Genomic DNA, 18,688 nt, shown 5'->3' with positions numbered 1-18,688 from the left:
TGAGAGAATATAAACAATGTCTAATGCTTGAAACTGAGGTTTTTTTCTTTGCAGAGTTCAGATCATGTCTTCACCTTGCTTCTCACCTCTGCTACCTTCAAGTCACTTTTCTGTTCTGCAGTCCCTGTTGATGGTGGAACTGCAGGTAGATTAAGTTTTTCAAAAGACTTGAAGATTGTTTTACCATTTCACAGCAATTTCATCAGTTGAGAACTCTTCTTCCAGTTTTTAAATTTAGAACTACATGCATTTGGCCTTTCTCATTCCAATGTTCTCTGGTCTGAGGCAGCCACCAGCAGAGTGCCTTAAGAATGCATCTTCTACCACTCCAGCTCCTACTACACAGATCTTATACAAACTGCCTCTTCTACTCGACATTGGGTAGTGAGAGAATGAATATGGGAGATGAGATTGACTTCAGTGTTTTCTAGTGCTCTGCTTCCTTAGGACTCACTGAAGACTCCCTATTCTCTAGTCATGGGCTGGTTGGCACCTCACTGCCCTGATGAAAGCCTCTGTTTTGTACAGTTTGTACATCTGAGTTCTAGTGCCTGCACACCTTGCTGACACACTGCGCAGTATGTAAGTCACTCCCTCATCCCTTGAGTGGCTTCTGATTTTCAGGCCATACTCTTTCTGCCTTAGGGGATATGTGTAGAGGGATGTGAGTTCTTCAGCCTTTGCACCCCAAGGCTCTCTGTGGGACCACATCTTGCTTTGTTTCTCAGCTCAGGATCTTAACTTATGTTTAAGTCCTAAATTAGAATTAAGAATTTAAATTTTACCTGAATTTGATGTGACAAATTTAAGGTCACTGTAAAATTGTTCATGACCAGATATTTCATTACTTATGGTGTTGTAAAATTTGTGGTCACTTTATCACACACACTAAATTTTCATACTTCTTGTTCCAATACACTTATAGTCAAATGTTCTTGAAATTAGTATTTAAGGATTCTTGTTAGTCTGAGGCAGGCTTAATGGCTTTCCTTTTATTTATTTATTTATAATAACACCATGTTCACACCCACATGGTGTGAACATCAAGACTACTTTCTCATTTCAGTAGTAGGTAAAGTACAAAGTGATGAGTTTAGCTTCTTTCAAGAAAGAAATTACAAGCTATTTCTAGATATTTTGAGGGAAATAACAACTATTTCCTGGTGCTTTTTTTTTTTTTTTTTTTTACAACAGAACTGCCACCTCCTTTCCAAATGACTGGAACATGTAAATGGCTTAACAATTTTAAGCATTTTATGTTACTCATTTAGCTGGAAATATTGGGGGGTGGATATTGATATTGGGGACTTACTATAACAGGGTTTTCTGGAAGCTCATTATGGAACAGGAGTTTGATATTGCAGTGGATAGGAACCTAACCATAAATGCAGCATTATCTCCTAGTAAAAGGAATGCTTAATTGAATACCCTACCTCTTTTATTTGGGAACATCTTAAGCTTGGTTTCTGTGGATATTACTGTACTAGTCTTCCCTTTCTCTTTTCTTCATCTTTCACTTCTATTTTTTTCATTAAATCCTCATGAGCAATTTTCATGTTGTTCCATGGGATTAAGAACGGGAACAAAACAACCACATAGTGGAACTCACAGAAGATGGATTCTCTTGAAAGGCTTATTTTCCTTAAATGGCATCAAAAACAACTTTCCATTTTTTTCTTCTGAAATGTGTTTTGCTCAAAACCCTAGGGAGAGAAGACATGAAAGATGGATGTCTGTTCTTGTTCGTCAGACCTTTGCTTCTTTACTTGCTTTCCCAGTTTGGGTATGCAGGGCATTTGGAAACAGTGTTAATCTATAAAATGCTAGGCTGGCCTTAAATGTCCAGCTTTTCCTAGCTCCTTGAAATGGCAATTAATTTCCCTACAGTTAGCCCTTTAATTTTGAGTCAGCCGGTACCAATACTGTGCAATTTCAAATATGTCTGAATATTAAAGACATGAAAATCAACACTGAATAGTATAAACCACATTTCCAGTTTTGATCTCAGGAATAGTACTTTCATTGGTGTTGGGATTTTTTCAGACTGAATTAATGGTCAGAATTAAATTGAAATGGTGAATTTAATGAAGTCTGTAATAAGATTTTTGAGTAGTGTTTTATTAACATACAGAGTACTGTGGGTTGCTGCTGAGGGATGTTTTCTGTGTTAAAAATGCTTTTTTAACTTGCTATGAAATATAACATTTATTTCCTGTGAGGACAAACCTTCTATAATTTATTTTAATTTAAGAATACAAAGGCAGAGGAGTATGGTACTGGATTGGATCCTTGTGGAAAATGACAGTATAGGCACGTTTTCCAAGAGTGAGAGGGGGAGAAGTTTGTGACTCTGCCCTAGTAAGCAGGGCTGAGCCAGGAGTTGGTCAGATGGGGTTCTAGCCTTGCCTCGTGGCACTGAGATATTTATGTGTGTTGGTCTTCACTTCTCTGCCTTATTTTGACAGTGATCTTTTGGCATAGGTAGCATGTAGAACAGGTGTCTTTTGTCACCTAGAGCTGAGTTTATGTCAAGATGCATTGTCTTCAATGTATTTAATGTGTGAAATGGGATGAAAGAGATTCTACAGTAGCACACAAAAGTAACTTATCGGTGTGATTGTATTGTATACCTCTTGTAATGTAGTTTGTGTGTCTTTGAAGGAGATGGTATGAGATAGGTGATGACTGAAGAAGCTTTTGATTCTGAATGTTCCTCTTTGTTAAATAATGAAAAAATCAAACCTAATGTTCTGTTCAACTTTGACTGTTGTTAGAATTTCTTTCCTGACTGGGGAGAGAGAGTACACATAAAGAAGAATATTTTATTTGATGCAGTTACAGTAACAGATTTTCACTGCCTTTTAAAAGCAGTCTGAGTTTTTGAGAATAAAAGCAGCGAAAATGTTTGGAGGAACAGAAATTTACGTGCGTTTTCTTCCCTGGAAATTAATGGGAATATAGATGTTCACTTAAATTGTTTGGTTTATGTCTACTTAAATTATATATATGAAAACTTAAAATTTCTGACAGTTTTAAAATTACTATTCATATTACTGTGAGTGTAAAACATCTTGTTCACAAATAGACATTAACCTCTGAAAATTTTGGCTTTAATTTAAAAAGATCTTCTTCCACAGCTAAATTCTAGTCATGGGAAGATCTTGTGGAGCGAACATACACAGATATTACATGATTTTTGCATAGAAGCAAAAAGGAGAAAGTACTTATGGCATTTTCAATAAGCACGTATTTAAGCATCGCACAAATGTAATTTTCATGTTTACATTTCAGGAAAACAAGATACCTCTGCTGAAACTCTTCTGGGTCAGGAACATATAAACCCTACAAGTTACTCAAGCCAGCTAGAAGACTCTGGATGTGATGTCTGTAATGACTCTGCATTTGATTCTTTAGGCATAGCTTCAGATTTTCACCAATCTGAGCATAATGTCAGCAAACATTGGTTGGAAAGAGTTCCCCCACTGCATCTTTTCCATACTAGCAAGGAGCAATCTCTGACTGCTCCAGTGCATTTTTTGCAATGCTTGCTTGAAATAAGAAAACTGTCAGAAGGAGGACGTCTTCAAGCAGACTTTTCACAGCTTGAGAATGATTCTTCTACCATATGCAATTCAGTGTCTCAGTTACTTGATGGACTGACTGTTTTTTACAACAGTCCCAAATTCCCAGCTCCAAGTTTCCTTTCTGAAGGAGTTTGTGTTCTGATCAGTTTGATAACTGATACTAAATTATCTAATCATGTTTTGAAGAAGTGTTTCAAGAAGATGGAAGAATTTAAGAAAAATCTAATTCAAATTATTTTAAGAAATAGGAGTGTCAATAGGGTAAGTTTAAAACATTTTCCTTCTTTCATATCCAACTTCCATATACTGTAGTATTCTCCTGGTTTTATGCATTTTTAAAATACCAGTTTGTCTTATATTTTGAAGAGTACTACTCAGAGATTTTTATGATTGTTCTTTTCTGAAATATGGATAATAAATGCTCTGAAGCACTTGGAAAAGTTCTTGCTCATGCATGCAAGAGGTTCTAACCTATTCCCAAGTACAGGACTTTTAAGTAACTGATAAAAATGCAGTTTAAAGCAACTGATAAAAATGCAGTTTAAAGCAGCTTCATAGAAAATATGAGGGGAAAACACATTGTTTCTCTTGCTATATGGAGATATACTGTAGATATTCATTCATATGTGATGAATTCTTATTCTTTCTTGAGCAACTAAATAAAATAATTTGTTTGCTTCAGATATCCATCATCCTCTAGCTACTTGCAAATTTGTGGTTTAGAAATATATAAGCAAATGAGTGGAGTGTTCAAAAATAATGTCCCCATCACAAACAACAAATAGGACTGAATTTCATTTTGTTTGTATTCATCAGTGTATTTTGTTCCATGTATCATTTTGTTAATTTCCTCGTTCATCTGAAATATCCTTGGTCTGTTTTCACAAGATACCCTACAGGTAATGAATTTCATTGCCTGTCTTAGGATTTTTGATTTTCATTCTGACTTTTAGAGTAACTTGGAACAGCCACGATGGTGGTATTTTTTGAGACTTAGATGTACCAATTTAGTGTCCTCATGTAGGTAACTACGCTACCATTAGAGCAAATTAAGATCTTATCCCCGTAATCCTTGGAGCCTGAAAAATGCTTACTGGGTACTAGGTCCCTATTTTAAGATAAACTTTAAAGTTGCCTCTCTCAAAACGAGAGCCTGGACATCTGGTATGCCTGTGCATGGATGTACCCATTTGCCTTAATTTAAAGTGAATCCAGCTCACTGTGTATTGAGTGTTTACCCCAGAACATGAACATCAAGCAAATACTATTACCAAATTAAGAGGGCATTAAGTAAAAAGGATGTACCTATATTTTGGTTAGGAAGCATTCAGGCTGAAATCTTTTCAGGACTAGAATCTTGTGTTTCTAATACCAGAAATATTTCCACTTTAGTGTCAGCATGGTGCAAGACTTAATTTTTAATTAGAGGTGTCCCTGGTCAGTGTCTTGAAAGGATATGACCATACATTCCATTTGTGTGGTGTCAGGAATGGAATTATACAGGTGTGACTCCTTTTTTGTGTGTGTGTGGGATCACTGGATACAAAAAAAAAATTTGAAGTCCTTCATTAAGGACTTCTTTATAACTGATGATGTACAGTGTTTCCACCGTTTCCTGTCCCCTTACTGAATGAGAACTCAATAAATAATTGAAATAAGGTTAAGTGTGGAAGAGCAATCCAGAGATTGTCTGGAGATGGACTTTCTGTTGATTGGAGGAATCTGGCAAAGTTTAATTGAGAGGTGTCACATCTTAAATGGGAGAAAATACTCTGATAGATCAGGGTTGTTTCAGGTCTGAAAAGTATTTTTATGAATCATTCAGGAGAGGTGGAGTACATCCACGTAATTTGAAAGTGACATATTTTCTCTGAATAACTTCACTAAAACAGATGTCTTTTTATGAGATGTGTTGTATCTTGCTTCCACAAAAATATTGACATAATAAAGAGTCATTACTATTGGCAGCCATTATTTCAGTCAAACACATTAAAAGAGTTTAAAAATTGTGCAGACCAATTACTAAGGGGTAATCTTGGAGATTAGATCTTCCAGATTAGATCTAATCTTCCAGATTAGAGGTTTGGTGTTCTTTAAACTGAATTGAAAATGAACAAATGTGCAGCATTCAGAAATAGTAGTGTAAATTGTAGAACTAATTCTTCACATGCTGTGCACCAGATAACTCCCAGGAACACTTTGTACAGGTAGTGATTAAAATGCCAAGATTAAAGGTTTTTTTAAAAAATTGCCATTACTTACAAGGCTAGCTTCTGGAAAGAGTCACAGGCTGTATGAATTTCAGTTCCAGGAAAATGTTTAAATCCCCCCAGCTTAAAAATATTAAGAATTTTGTTGTATCTAACCTCACTGTCAAAAAGCGTTTGTACAGACAGCTATGCAGCGATGTAGTATTTGACACAGCTTTCCCTTTACCATCCTCATCATTAAAACTGTCAGGAATTTTCAAGGAAGACAAAGGGCTATGAGAAACACCTTCAAAAAGCTCACAGAGAGAAGTAGCTGTGTAATTAATTAATTAATTACATCTCAAAAGCAATCTCAGCATTTTTCAGAGCGTATTAAATGCCTTTAAATAAACTTTGATAATTGGAAATGGAATCATTATCTCTACCTTAGATGTAAAGTAAGAAAAACATCAGCAGAATTACTTGCTGTAACTGTACGGTCCTATTGTTTAAAATGTTGCTAATTATAAAGCATTGGAAGCTGTAAAACCAGCAAAGACATGTATTCAGAATTTTTTCCTGGATTCAGCTGCCTAAAGCTGTGGGTGTTGGTTAGAGTTTGACCTGAAACTCCATATTGACATAGGTTTCAAAAGGAAAAAAAAAAAAGTCTGTCAGTTAAGGTATGTGACAGAAAACAAAAGGTAATTTTATGTAAAATATTCAATTATTTATATCAAAAAAACTAAAAATGGCCTCTTGAATTTTCCTTTTTTAAATTTTCTCCTTTCCCTCCACGTTTGGAGAGCAGCTCAGAAATATGCACACAGTTGTCAGACACACAGTATTTTGGAATAAACCTTCTAGAAATAACTCAAAAAAGGAACCTCAAGTCGCAGCTGCTCAGGGTGAAGCATGAATGTTCAGAGGTTCGACCATCTGTGCAAGGCATGACTTTGCACCTTCTGCTGGCATGGTTTTGCATCCCTGTCTGTATGGCTGCCACAGAAAAGCGTGTGAGGATCCTGTGTCTAACTCTGGTACACGTGAGTGGTTGCTCCCATACAGCAAAATGTGTGACAGTCACTGCTGATCTGTGGAGCAAGCACTTCATTCATCACCAGTTTTTGAGTCCTCAGCGCTGAGACCTTTGGGGGTTTGCAGGTATTTGGGGGTTTGGGTGTATTGCCTTTCAGTTGCAAGTTGTTAATTTGTGTTGAGTCACTCCACTGACACACTCTGCTGTGTCAGCAGAACCACTCTTGTATTTCTGTAGGCTCCTTGCAAGTCCTGCTTTCAAGCAGACCCAAGTGTACTATAAAACTCTGTGAGATTGTATTCAGTTGGCAGAGCCACTGGCTCTGGCTTTCAAATGGACTCTACCTGACAAAACATGGGAAAACATTTTGCATGGAAAACTCTGGTAGGAGCTATGGTATGCAATTACAGCCCCAGTGGAGTAGAAACTCCAGAGAGGAAGCACTGGAACATTGTTTTTTTGCTTAATCTACCTGTTTAGGATTTGACAACATCTGTCTTCACCCACCTCCAGAGGCACAGCAAATGTTTCTCCTGCTCTTAGTTGAATCAGTCACTCACTGGCACTGAAATGTGCCTGTTCTATTGACATTTGTATTTGTTGTCCAGAATGTGTTCGAACAGGGGATCATTTCTCCTATTTCAAAAAAATACAACAGTTGGAGGGACAACCCAGGATTCCCAACTCCCTGTGCTGTTCTGGGTAGTGTATGTGTTTTGTATTTCTGGTGAAGGTTTTGGACAGCTCATGGAAGTAGAGCACTTCAGAGATGACATCCTAGAGCTTGCCTGGAAGTCTCCTGTGGTGAATCTAGGCTGGCTGTAAGTTCATAATGTATGGAATTAGCTTTAAAAGTCAAATCTGTCTAACAGAAATTAAGACACTTTATATTTTCCATATTTACATCTGTTGCCTATACAGCTGTGTGAAACTTTAAAACAGTTATTATGAGGGAATCCAGAGTCTAATTTATTACTTTGGAGACAGAAGAAAAATAGGTTTATCTTTAGCCTCTTTCAGTGCAGTTCAATTGTGTTCAAAGCTGTCACGGCCAAGTATGTCACGGGGCGCTGCATTACGTGGGATTTCTGTGGTGTGATCCTTAGTGGTGTCACACCATTTGTCAGCACTGTAGGCAATTCAGTTCACTGGTTGTACTTCTTTTAGGTGCAGTTGATACTGTAATTCAGAACCTGGCTAATGCATCCATTACAGGCCTTCACCCTGGGTTTTTTACAGAGATCTGTGTCTGTTTCTTGGACCTCATGTTTTAAGGAGTTAACCAAAAAATGACGCTTCTTCTGGGATTCTAACATTGAGCTGTGTTGAGATCCTGTTCAACAAATGCCTCATCTCTCTGGCCCATCTCGCTCATGCTCTCTTTCAACAGTGGTCTCTTCAAGACCTGGAAGGAAGAGAGATGTGTTTCAGTGAGCGGTCTGTTGTTGTTTGCTTCTTCTCATGCTATGTTTAAAACATCAGTTCTGACTTTGAAGATGCTGTTCAGTCAAGAATTGCTGCTCCGGTCAAACACCACACACACACAAAAAAGGTTATGTTATATTTCCTTCCTTTTTTAAAATATTATTCAGAAATTGGCTACCTTTAGGGTAGTTGTTTTGAAGTTACTAGCATTAACAGTATCTGGAGGGACACTGAGACATCAACATAGTTTTAGGAACTTCTCTTATCCTGTTTGGGACTTTACTGCCCATTTTAATTTTTCACTCATGTTTCATTTAAAAGCCTTTATGTAAAAATTTACCAGTGCTCAAAATACTACTATTGATAACATTTAACAGGAAAGCAAATGCAGGATTTTTGAGTAGTAGTTTAATGCCTTTACTGGGTATTTATGTGAGAAAGAATTCACAATTCTTCATGAAAATAACAAGTTGAAAAGTAATACATTGAAAAGCAGAAAGAGAAATGTTTAAATCTCAGTAGCAATTATATAATGAAATGTGTATGTATACTTATGCAGTTAAAACAGCACACATTCATCAGAGCCATGTATTTGAATATTTTCTTATCTAGGATACAATTTGTATGATTCATTAATGATTGAATTTTCCTGGAAGAGAGTAATCATAAATTTACTCTGGTCCTTGAATACATGCAACAGTATGCATTTAATACCTGCTGCAGGTAGTTGTGGGTGACAATAAGTTTCCCCAATTGTGTATGAGTTTGCAGTATCTTTTGTCAGCCACAGCCAAGACAGGACTTAACTCATTGCTTTACAAGAGTCTTTCCTGCTTAGGGACAAATAAGATTTAAAAGTAGTTATTCATGTCACTGGTGGTTTTCAAGTGTAAAACGAGCAGGCTTCAATTTTTGTAATTAATTGAGTCCCAAGGGGAATACTATGGGTGCATTTTCATCAAGCAAAAGATTTTGCTTTTACAGGGGAAGAGCACTTCATTTGTATGAATATTAAAACATGTTGCCTGGATTTTGAGGTCTAGTAGGAGTCAATGTTTGAATCTCTTGATTATTGAATTAAATTTTCTCAGCAATCTGTTGTTCTTGTATAGAGACTTAAGTCAAATGGTAATTGAAACCCATTGTCTTGAAAATGACTACTGTCTAAAGCAATCACCAAGCTGACTGACCCTCATTTACTTCAGTAAAGTGGATCATAGAAGTAACTAGAGAAGAATGAATGAAACAAAATGCTGTCCATCTTCCCCTCTCAGACAGCCTCAGCTGATGCAGAGCATACACTAAAGCTACAATTATGGAAGAACTACAGGACAAAGTTAGTTTGTCCAGCAGGTAGTGGGGTGAAGCTCCCCATCAGAAGAGTCTGTCAGCTCAATGCCTTCTGTAAAAGGACTTTGTCAACAGGCTGCTCTTGACCAGGGGCCTGTAGTAGGCCCCAGTCACAAAGTTCCCTTTGTTGCCCCAGTCTCGTGCCCACAGGCTCTCAAGCTGCTCGTGAATGTTCTTCCAAGACAACTCTCCGCACTTGATCCCACTTATGATGCAGAGGGTGACCCTTCCACTTCTTCCTCCCCTGTCTACTCTGAGCACTCTTTAGCCTTCAATAATCATGCTCCAGTCACGGGGTTTGTCCCACTGAGCTTCAGTAACAGCAAAAAGGTTGTAGCTTTCTAGCAGCACTGTGGCTTCCAGCTCCTCCAGTTTTTGCCTATGCCTGTGTGTAAAAGGCACCTCAGCTGAATTGTCAGCAAAGAGTTGAAATAAAGTGTATCAATTCTTGAGACTAATAGATAGAAGAAATATTGCCATGTAAACAGGGAGAGACATCAATTAAATAAAGGAAGCAATGCGGAGATAAGAGGAGTGCTAATGTTCTCTGTATAAAAGTGAGCTTTTCAATTGGCATTGATGATTAGGAGTCAAAGTCAGGTAGGACTAAATGGGAAAGGGTAATGTGAAATCAAAGGTGAAAATAGTTTTGTTTATAACAGCTCTCAATTTGAGGGTATCTGGAATAATTATTTGCCTGTCTTGTGTTGCCAAATATGTCAGTTTATTGGGAAAGAAAGCTGTTACTTGGGACAAAAACTGTAAATTAGCAAAACAGAAAGTAAGGTGCAGTTATCATAGATGCCTGGTATAGTGAATCATGCAACTCATGAAGGAATTAAACTCAAAAATTTTAGACATCCACTATTAAATAAAATCTAACATGCTGATAAATGAGTTCTAAAAAACTAATTCCTAAGTTTTTTATGCTGTTTCCTGGGAAACAGGGCTTACGGGAGTGTGCTGTCTGCTTTGGTTATCAGTCATTTCCTCTCCAAGTAACTTTTGATAGCCACTAGAAAATTCACTAGGAAAGAAGTGAAAGGTCAATAATACCTTCAAGTAGGCTTTAAAATCTGTAGCTGGGTGAAGGAGAAACCAAGTTAGTATTCCTGAGATAAGCCAAACATTGACATTATATATTCATTTTGGCAACAGCCAGGTCGACAATCCACACATCCTTCCCAACTGCTGTCACAGCATTACCTTCTCTTGCTCTGCATACTGAATAATATGGGAAGACATTAGAACCTGGGGTGTGCGAGGAAGGGGAAGGAGAGGTGATGCAGGACCTGAACAGTGTACTAGGCTCCACCATTTCCTGTTTCTAATGGTATATTTTTTATAATCTAATTTTCTGACTGCTTTTACCTTAGGATTCCTGAAATGCATTGATTTTATTTCATCTACAAAATTAAACAAGGCCAAGGGATGAAAAGATTTCTGTTTCTTTTTAACGTTGGGTAGATTTGAGAGCTGAACATATGCTTTTATCTTTAATGAAACAACATAATATTAGATTTTTTTTTAGTTTGAATGTTTCCAGAGTATAATTAGCAATACATGAGCATTGCTGTACAACAAAGTCTTCTTTTTGTTTGCTGTTTGCAGATTTATTGCTTATATACTATAAATTTGTTCTGCATGCAGTCTATGAACATTATTTGAACCTTCTTTGTTGTCTCTTATTTTCTTAAAATATTCTTATAGGAATGTAAGAGATCCATCAAGATACTATGTAAAACCAATGCTCTTTAATAAACCAGCAGGATTTCAAAGATCAGTATTAATATTTATTAAATATATTTTCTGTAATATGTTACTGTGAAATATTTTTATTATAAGGATACATTTAATAAGAATATTTATTAAATAATAATGAATTCACCAGTGGGATTTTTTGGTGCCATTGATACCCATATCTCAAGTACCCTAAGTGTCATCATTACAAAATACAAAATACCAATTTACTTCCCTTAGTAGAGGCTGAGGCTGAAAATTTCGAGGTTCCCTGTTATCTCATCCTCAAAAATTCCAAATAGAAAATGACTGGATAATTCTTGCCAAACCATAAAGGATACAGAAATTTTTGGAAGATACTATTTTAGTTAAATCTCAGCTGCTAGCATTAATAATTGCACAAAAGTATTTCATTGCTTCATTATCCATCAAAAGTTATATAAGCAAAAAGAGCTCAAACAAGAACAAAATATTCATGTTTTACTGTGATCTTTGGGAAAGATTACCCTAAAAAACTGCTCTGGATTGCCTAGATTGCTTGCTCACCAAAGGCAAATTAGCAAGTATTCTCAATGTTATGCTCTGAAAATGTAGAACTTTAAAATTTGTATCCCTTCTTAATTTATTTAAATAAATAAAAAGGAGTGTCAGCTTTACTGAAAAACGTGCTATTTTTTAAGCATTTTTTAAACCTTGAGTTGAAGCGGTTGTACCCTTGGGAACATGGGTGTTGTCACGGCACAACTATCCAGGTGCTGAAAACTTGTTTCTAGTAGATACTGTGGAAGACACTTTCAAAATTGTAATTTCTACTTTATTTTTAGAAAGAGGAGTCATTGTTTTGTTTGGAAGGGCATATATTTCCTGTATATGAGTCTCATTTAAATTCATATATCCTCAAAGCACAGATAGATGCATGCATTACATTATCCCTTCATATCATTTTAATTGTTCAGAAACCTATTTTTATCACATCTTCACTCATATTTCATATTTATAGACTCTTTGGTGTATATGTTGATGAATGATTTTAATTACACAGGCTTCTCAAAGCTGTATGTGTACAATTTATGAATTCTTTTTAATAGGCGGAGTTTACTTTGTATCTCTGCATGCAGATTTGATTCTGAACTTGAGACTTGTGTGTCTTTTCTAGATTTCTTTTGCTACTTGTTTTGGAAGTAGCAGAAGTGCAGCACTTCATGCAGAAGTGAGATGGTTGACAGCAAAGTTTTGTCAAAGTTGGATTGTTCTGACTGTCCATAGGAGTCTCACGTTGGGCACTTCTTCAGCAGGAAGAGGCTGGTAAATAGGCTTTGCATCAACTGCTGATCAGGCAGTCAAGCAAGAACTGTAAAAGTTACCTAATTAATTGTTTTTACAGCAAAATATTTCAGTTAACCTTGCTTTCTACTTAACCTAGCCCAAAATTTGGTCAGTGACAATTTTACAAGAGACAGTGTTGAAAAATCTAGGTAAATGTTTCCCCTAAATAAAATCGTGCTGACTGCTCCCAGAATACCTTTCTGCCTTTCATGTGCTTGGAAACGTTTTCCAACAGGACTCGTCTAATGTAAATTTATAAATGGTAGGCAAGTGTTTTTATTCATATATACGTGTATATAATATATATATGTATAATATATATTTAATATATATATATGCATATGTGTGTGTGTATATATATATATATATATGCTTATTTAAACACATGTGAGTTGGCTGGAGCTGTAATCTAGATTGTTAATAGGATGCCGTGATCTGCTTTGAGTGGTTAAGAATCATACTTATTCAAATCATACAAATTTGTGTAAGAGTATCCTTTTTTCCAGTCAAAAATACTCATTTGCAAAGAGTTACTGCGTATCAATGTTGTGGGGGATATGTATTTATATAAAAAATACAAGTTACAGTATGTGTCTTACTTATTTTTCCATTGAAATAATTCCAGTATATTTACATATAGAAAAATTTTGTGTACCTTGTAGAGCAGAATGCTTCATTATATAGCTATTTATTTCAATTTCAATTTAAGGGAACAAAGAAAGCAGTTTATTTTTTTTAGTAGAAGAAACTGTGGCAAAAAATTACTAATATAATTCTCATGTAGGTCTACATCACTTCTCTTGTGGTTCAGGAGTAATGCATTGTTAAAGAACAATATGAAAGTGAATTGTTTGGATTTGAAAATACATACAGATACATAGTGTGTCTTCTAGCAGTTAGCATTTAATCAAGTTTTTTCCCAATAACTATATTGACAGAGCACCCTGGTACAGCTCTCAGGTTATGTGTTTGAACTTCAAAGAATTTGTTAATTTATTTGTCTAGCTGTGAAAAGCAGAAGAACTGTATGTGCAGGGTAGTCACCAATTTGCTATGTGAGGAGATGGGTATGATGACATCTAATGCTGGAAAGTGGTGTCCCGAGGAGTTCACACTTTTGGAGCTGTTTGTTCACATGACAGTTTCCTGTAATGTTAATCTTGTGAGGATGGATGTTGATTTCTCATAGATCCCATATATCAATACGTCAATTATCGATAGAATTTTAAACTCTAAAGTTTCAAATGGGACTTTTCTCTTTAACATTTTAATATGTAAATCCCTTTTCTGCTTGATATTTTGGGATAAAAAATGATTGAGGTGCATTTTGAAAGATTCAATTTACTGTTGTTTCTCTTTAGTTTCAGGCACTGCATTCTGTATCACAAACTCTGGGTTTGCTAGGAAGGAACAACATACTAAGAAATTCTTTAATATCGCTTCTCCTATCGGAAGTCCGTCAGTTTGCTGAGCAGTTGTTGCAAGCTCACCAGGTACTGTCACCTTTTCTTTTCCACAAAGGCTAAAGAGTGGTGTTGTGGAGTGTTTTAACTGTATTTATTTGTTTCTTAAAATGTAAAAAAAGCATCATTCTATAGAATATTAAGATTTAAGAACCCAGAAAATGCTAGGAGGTACCTTAAACAGCAAATTCAAAAAGAGAGGCATAAAGTATGAGAAAATTCCATATGGAAAGGTAAAATTATTATCAGACTGGATAATAAATAGACTGTATGAGTTTTTATCATAGTATATAATTTTCAAAATACTTGAAGTAATGAGTTAGAGACTTAGTGCAATGTATAAATTGTTGACTATGCGGGCAATATAACTTTAGTATTCAGCTGAACATACAATGCAGCTTTGCTATTCTCTCTCTAGCTCATGTAAAACTGGAAAATCAGCTTCTGTATTTTATTTCAGAATTAGATTTCATGTTTCACATTAATTCAATAATTTCAAATTATTAATTTTCATGATGAAAAAGTTATCCAGCACATAATATTGTTATTAGTTTGTTACAATGAGTATGAAGTAAAGAGCAGAATAGAACTTTTGGTAAAATTTATCTTAAATATTTTTTTCCAGTAAACTGTAGAGGAAAGAGAGGGAGAGAGAATGGATGTTCCTTCAACATTTGGAAAAGAAATATATGAAATAAATAGGGGTTACATAGATTTTTCATGTATTTCTATGCATTGGTATGTATTTTATGCAAAGTGTTCCACTTCACTTGGGATTGCAACTTGATTTTACACTATCCTAAAAGCTTTTTATTTGGTGGAAAATAATGTATTGATACATATCAAAAACATCCACCATAAATTTATTTTGCAGTGGTCTAATTTAACAAAAGGGTTAAGTGTTGCTCAAGCAGTCTTAACTTTATTCTTTTTACTTCTAGGATATGATGTAGTAGAAATTTTGGACTGTTGGAGAGGGAGTATGTAATTCCCAACCCAAATTTCTAGTATGTTTTAATTATATTCTGAAAATGCCATTTCTTGAAAGAATTAGACAATGAGCTGTGTCTTATTTCAGGTCACTGCTAGAATACAAGATTTATTGATGACAATCAAAAGTCAACAGACTTTTAACAATTGTAAGGATATGGAAATGTATAATTTAAAACAATAATTGGGTTTTTTTTAAGTTTAAAGCAGCTGTTCATTTTTAACATTTTTAAATCTCACATGTTTAACAGAATTAGCCATCTTTCTTTTCAGAGTTTTGCCAGCGGCAACACAAAACCTTTCAATGCTCCACAGTGATATCAAGCTCATACTGAGCATTGTGCTTTACTGAGTTAGTTACTATGGAACTGCTTAACCTTGCCATACTGTAATTATTTTTGTTGCTTTCATATTTGCTGAAGCCTCAGGAGCTGGGCATCTGTCAATCTGTAGCTGACACTGTAGGATTTTGAAGTGCTGCAGTACATGTAGGAAAAGAAACTGAAGTTCTAGTTTTCTTAGCTTGTGGTGAAGTCAGTGTTTTTAAAGTTCATGCATTCTTGCATTTAGTCCAAATAGATGTATTGTGTTCATTTGCAAACTCTCATATATTCTATATGTGATAATATTCTGGAAATATATCACAATAGGACTTTAATTCTGAGGGCCTGATTTATGGACCTGCTTCCAAATGTTTCCTAATTTGTGTAGCAAGACTTCTGGTAGGTACTATTCTAAAAAGGATTAAAGAATTTTTACTTGTTTTATAATCCAATCTAATAATACAATATCAGTTTGAAATAAACAAAACACCAGCTTTAAAAAAAAACTCTTCATAAATACTTAAATTAGAGTCTGGAGAATGATAATACTTCATATAATCAAACTTCATTAGCTGACAAGTATCCTAATTGTGTTTTGTTTCTTAGGCAAAACCACTGTTAATTGCAAAGAGTATCTCCCATTTAAAACAATCAAATTAGAGATTCTGAATTTTAGTTATGATTAGAGGTGTGGAAATACATGAGGTTTGGTTTGCTTCATTGTTAGTTCAATTGTTGTTGGCAGATAGGAGGAATAAAGAGCTATCTAAGACCTATATCCGGGTTACTTTGCAATTAACTTTTGAACATTTGATGGAAAACAGAAATTGAAAAAAATGTCTTATTCATCCAAGCAAATTTCTGCTTTATTTTTTGTAGTAATATTTTATTTCAATATTGTTGGAATAGAACAACATTCCTTTTAATTTTTCTAAATGAAGCATCTAAAGAGCTCAACATTTCTATTTTAACTTCCTCATTAAGACTTGAGCTAAGTTCCAAATAGTTTGTCAAATTCATGAATTCAAGAATATTCAACTTTATATTTCATCATGTCTTCAGTAGATGGAATGTCAGCTCAACCCCTTGAAGGTTTGTGTATACATACTGGATAAAAAAATATTTTACTTTATAATTCTGACTGGTTTTTAGAGAGTTTGTAACTATGTACTCTTGGAACAAGCTTACCAGTCTATGACCCACAGTTCTAAAGTGCTGTCTGTGCCCCATGCTGTACAAATTAAAAAATTAGGTTGTCCATTGGACAGTGTTTCTACTAAACTACAACAGACAAGTACAGAGATTACTCTGAATATTTTTATATTGTTGTCTAATTGGTTAAATCCTTTAATCTTACAATATGGCAAATTAATGTCAAATGAATCATATCATTTTATATATAGTATTTCCACGTATTAATATGAAAAGTAATAAAGAAGCATGTAAAACAGTATAGTTAACCTGATTTTCCACACAGTTGAGTTTTATGTTACTAAACTCTCAAGTAAGTTAGTAGTTTGCTTTAATTTGTTTAAGTACTTTGTCATGAGCTCAAAATAAAGCACATACTTAAGTGCTTTGCTGACACCAGCATGCTGAATTCTAGACAAAGTCATGTTAATATAAACTCAGTTTGTTCTCTTTATTTTTACAGATGTTGTATATGGGCTTTTGAGTTTTATGTATAATAGGAATCTTTCATGCTTCATAAATACAGTTTATAAGAATACTGTAATTAAACCTTAACTTACTATGAAATAGAAATTTTCTGATCCCCAATTGGATTCCTACTGCAGAACAGACAGAATTGTAAGATACTAAGATTTCAAAATGGAAGATTTTAGATACTGTGGAAGATGGATTATTTTTCAAATGTTGAGCTTCTCTCATGATAGCAGATCTTCCTTTATGGTAACTTTCAAAGACAGAGGCCCAGAAATGGAAAGCACATAGGTTTACTGGGTTGTTTTCCTATAGCTGGGTTCAGCTAGATGATCAAAAGGCTTAAAGTGCTGAGAACTGAGCTATTCATGTCAGAGTTTTCCTCATAAGCCTTTCTCCAGGTATCCATTCTGTATCCAGTGGTTGCTCTGGGCAGGTGTGGTATGCATGCACCTCATGCTTTATTCCAAAGGCAAGTGTGTCTGATACAATGTAGAGAATTCTTCAGACAATCTCCTCTTCCCTAGAAGTTTATTTATGCAGTATGTCTAATATCTTCAAATGTAAGTTTATATACGTGGTAATAAAGGTTTCTTGCGGGTTAGACAAAAAGGCTGTACTATTTTTTCCCAACTATGGTAGAACATGGGTAAAATAGTTAAGAAAAAAATGACTGAGAATATTATGCAGCTAGAGAAGCTGAATATTTTTTGCGGTCTGCTGCTGTTTGAGGTACTAAAATGGTTATCAAGTATATTTGGCTTTTTGTAATTTCTACTGTTTGACTTTTGCTGATACATCAGATTAATAATTAGGTAAGAAAATTTAATAATTAGGTAAGAAAAAAGAGATTGGTGTTATGTAGACCCTATGAAAACAGTTTAACTTGCATCTGGACGTCTGCTCACACTTTTTAAGATGTCATTTCATTCTTTGTTATGTTTGTAAGCAGAGATTTTAGCATATTTCCAATTGTGAAGTGTTAAAGATGCTGCAAAATAGTACGCTGAGTAAATGTAATTTTTAGTAAAAGTAATTTTTAGTCTGTGCAACTGCTGATGCTACTGATAATGAAGGAAATGGATGGATAGAATAATTAGTGGATCTGCACTTTTTTCTTATATACCTAGCGTGGAGATACGGATTTGGGAATACGTAAATCTCTTCCCTGAAAGGCAGGAATGAAAGAATCAGTTGAGACTTGGTATATGCCTAAAGAGTGTCATACACCCTGGAAGTGTATACCTGCTTTTGCTGCATATGTCATCCCCTATTACAGATTAGATTTTGAGATACTTGCATGTTGGACAGAGCTGGGAAATGACAAATGGTTCAGGCAGTTTTCTCTTCCCTCTCATATTATCTTGAAATGATAGCATTAAGGAAAAAGGAGTTTAGAAGTGTTCCTACAGAACTAAAAGGTAGCAGGGCTTTGACTACACTTAGGTGCTTGGCAAAATTGAGGATGACATGTAATCAGAAAACCTCAGGTGTGTTTGGGAGCAGAAGCGGCAAATATCAATTACATGAGAAGAACTCTGTCAACTAGGGTATTATTACTCTTAATATTGGTGAATCATGTCATTCATGGAAACAT

At 35.2% G+C, this 18,688-nt stretch overlaps 1 protein-coding gene across 1 annotated transcript in view; it reads left to right on the top strand.

Moving 5' to 3' along the window:
• The window catches only part of MEI4 (meiotic double-stranded break formation protein 4), a 66,633-nt gene that overhangs the window by 16,965 nt on the left and 30,980 nt on the right, over window positions 1-18,688 (top strand). Inside the window, exons 3-4 of the mRNA XM_088052626.1 lie at window positions 3,292-3,845; window positions 14,015-14,146. Coding sequence (XP_087908752.1) covers window positions 3,292-3,845; window positions 14,015-14,146 — 686 coding nt within the window. The remainder of the gene's footprint in view (window positions 1-3,291; window positions 3,846-14,014; window positions 14,147-18,688) is intronic.

Source organism: Pseudopodoces humilis, chromosome 3 (genome assembly GCF_049639895.1).
Source record: "Pseudopodoces humilis isolate 2021_Gansu_Grassland_sample_001 chromosome 3, ASM4963989v1, whole genome shotgun sequence".
Classification (NCBI taxonomy): Eukaryota; Metazoa; Chordata; class Aves; order Passeriformes; family Paridae; genus Pseudopodoces; species Pseudopodoces humilis.
Note: the sequence above shows the minus strand (reverse complement) of the source record. Positions and strands in the feature narration are given on the sequence as shown.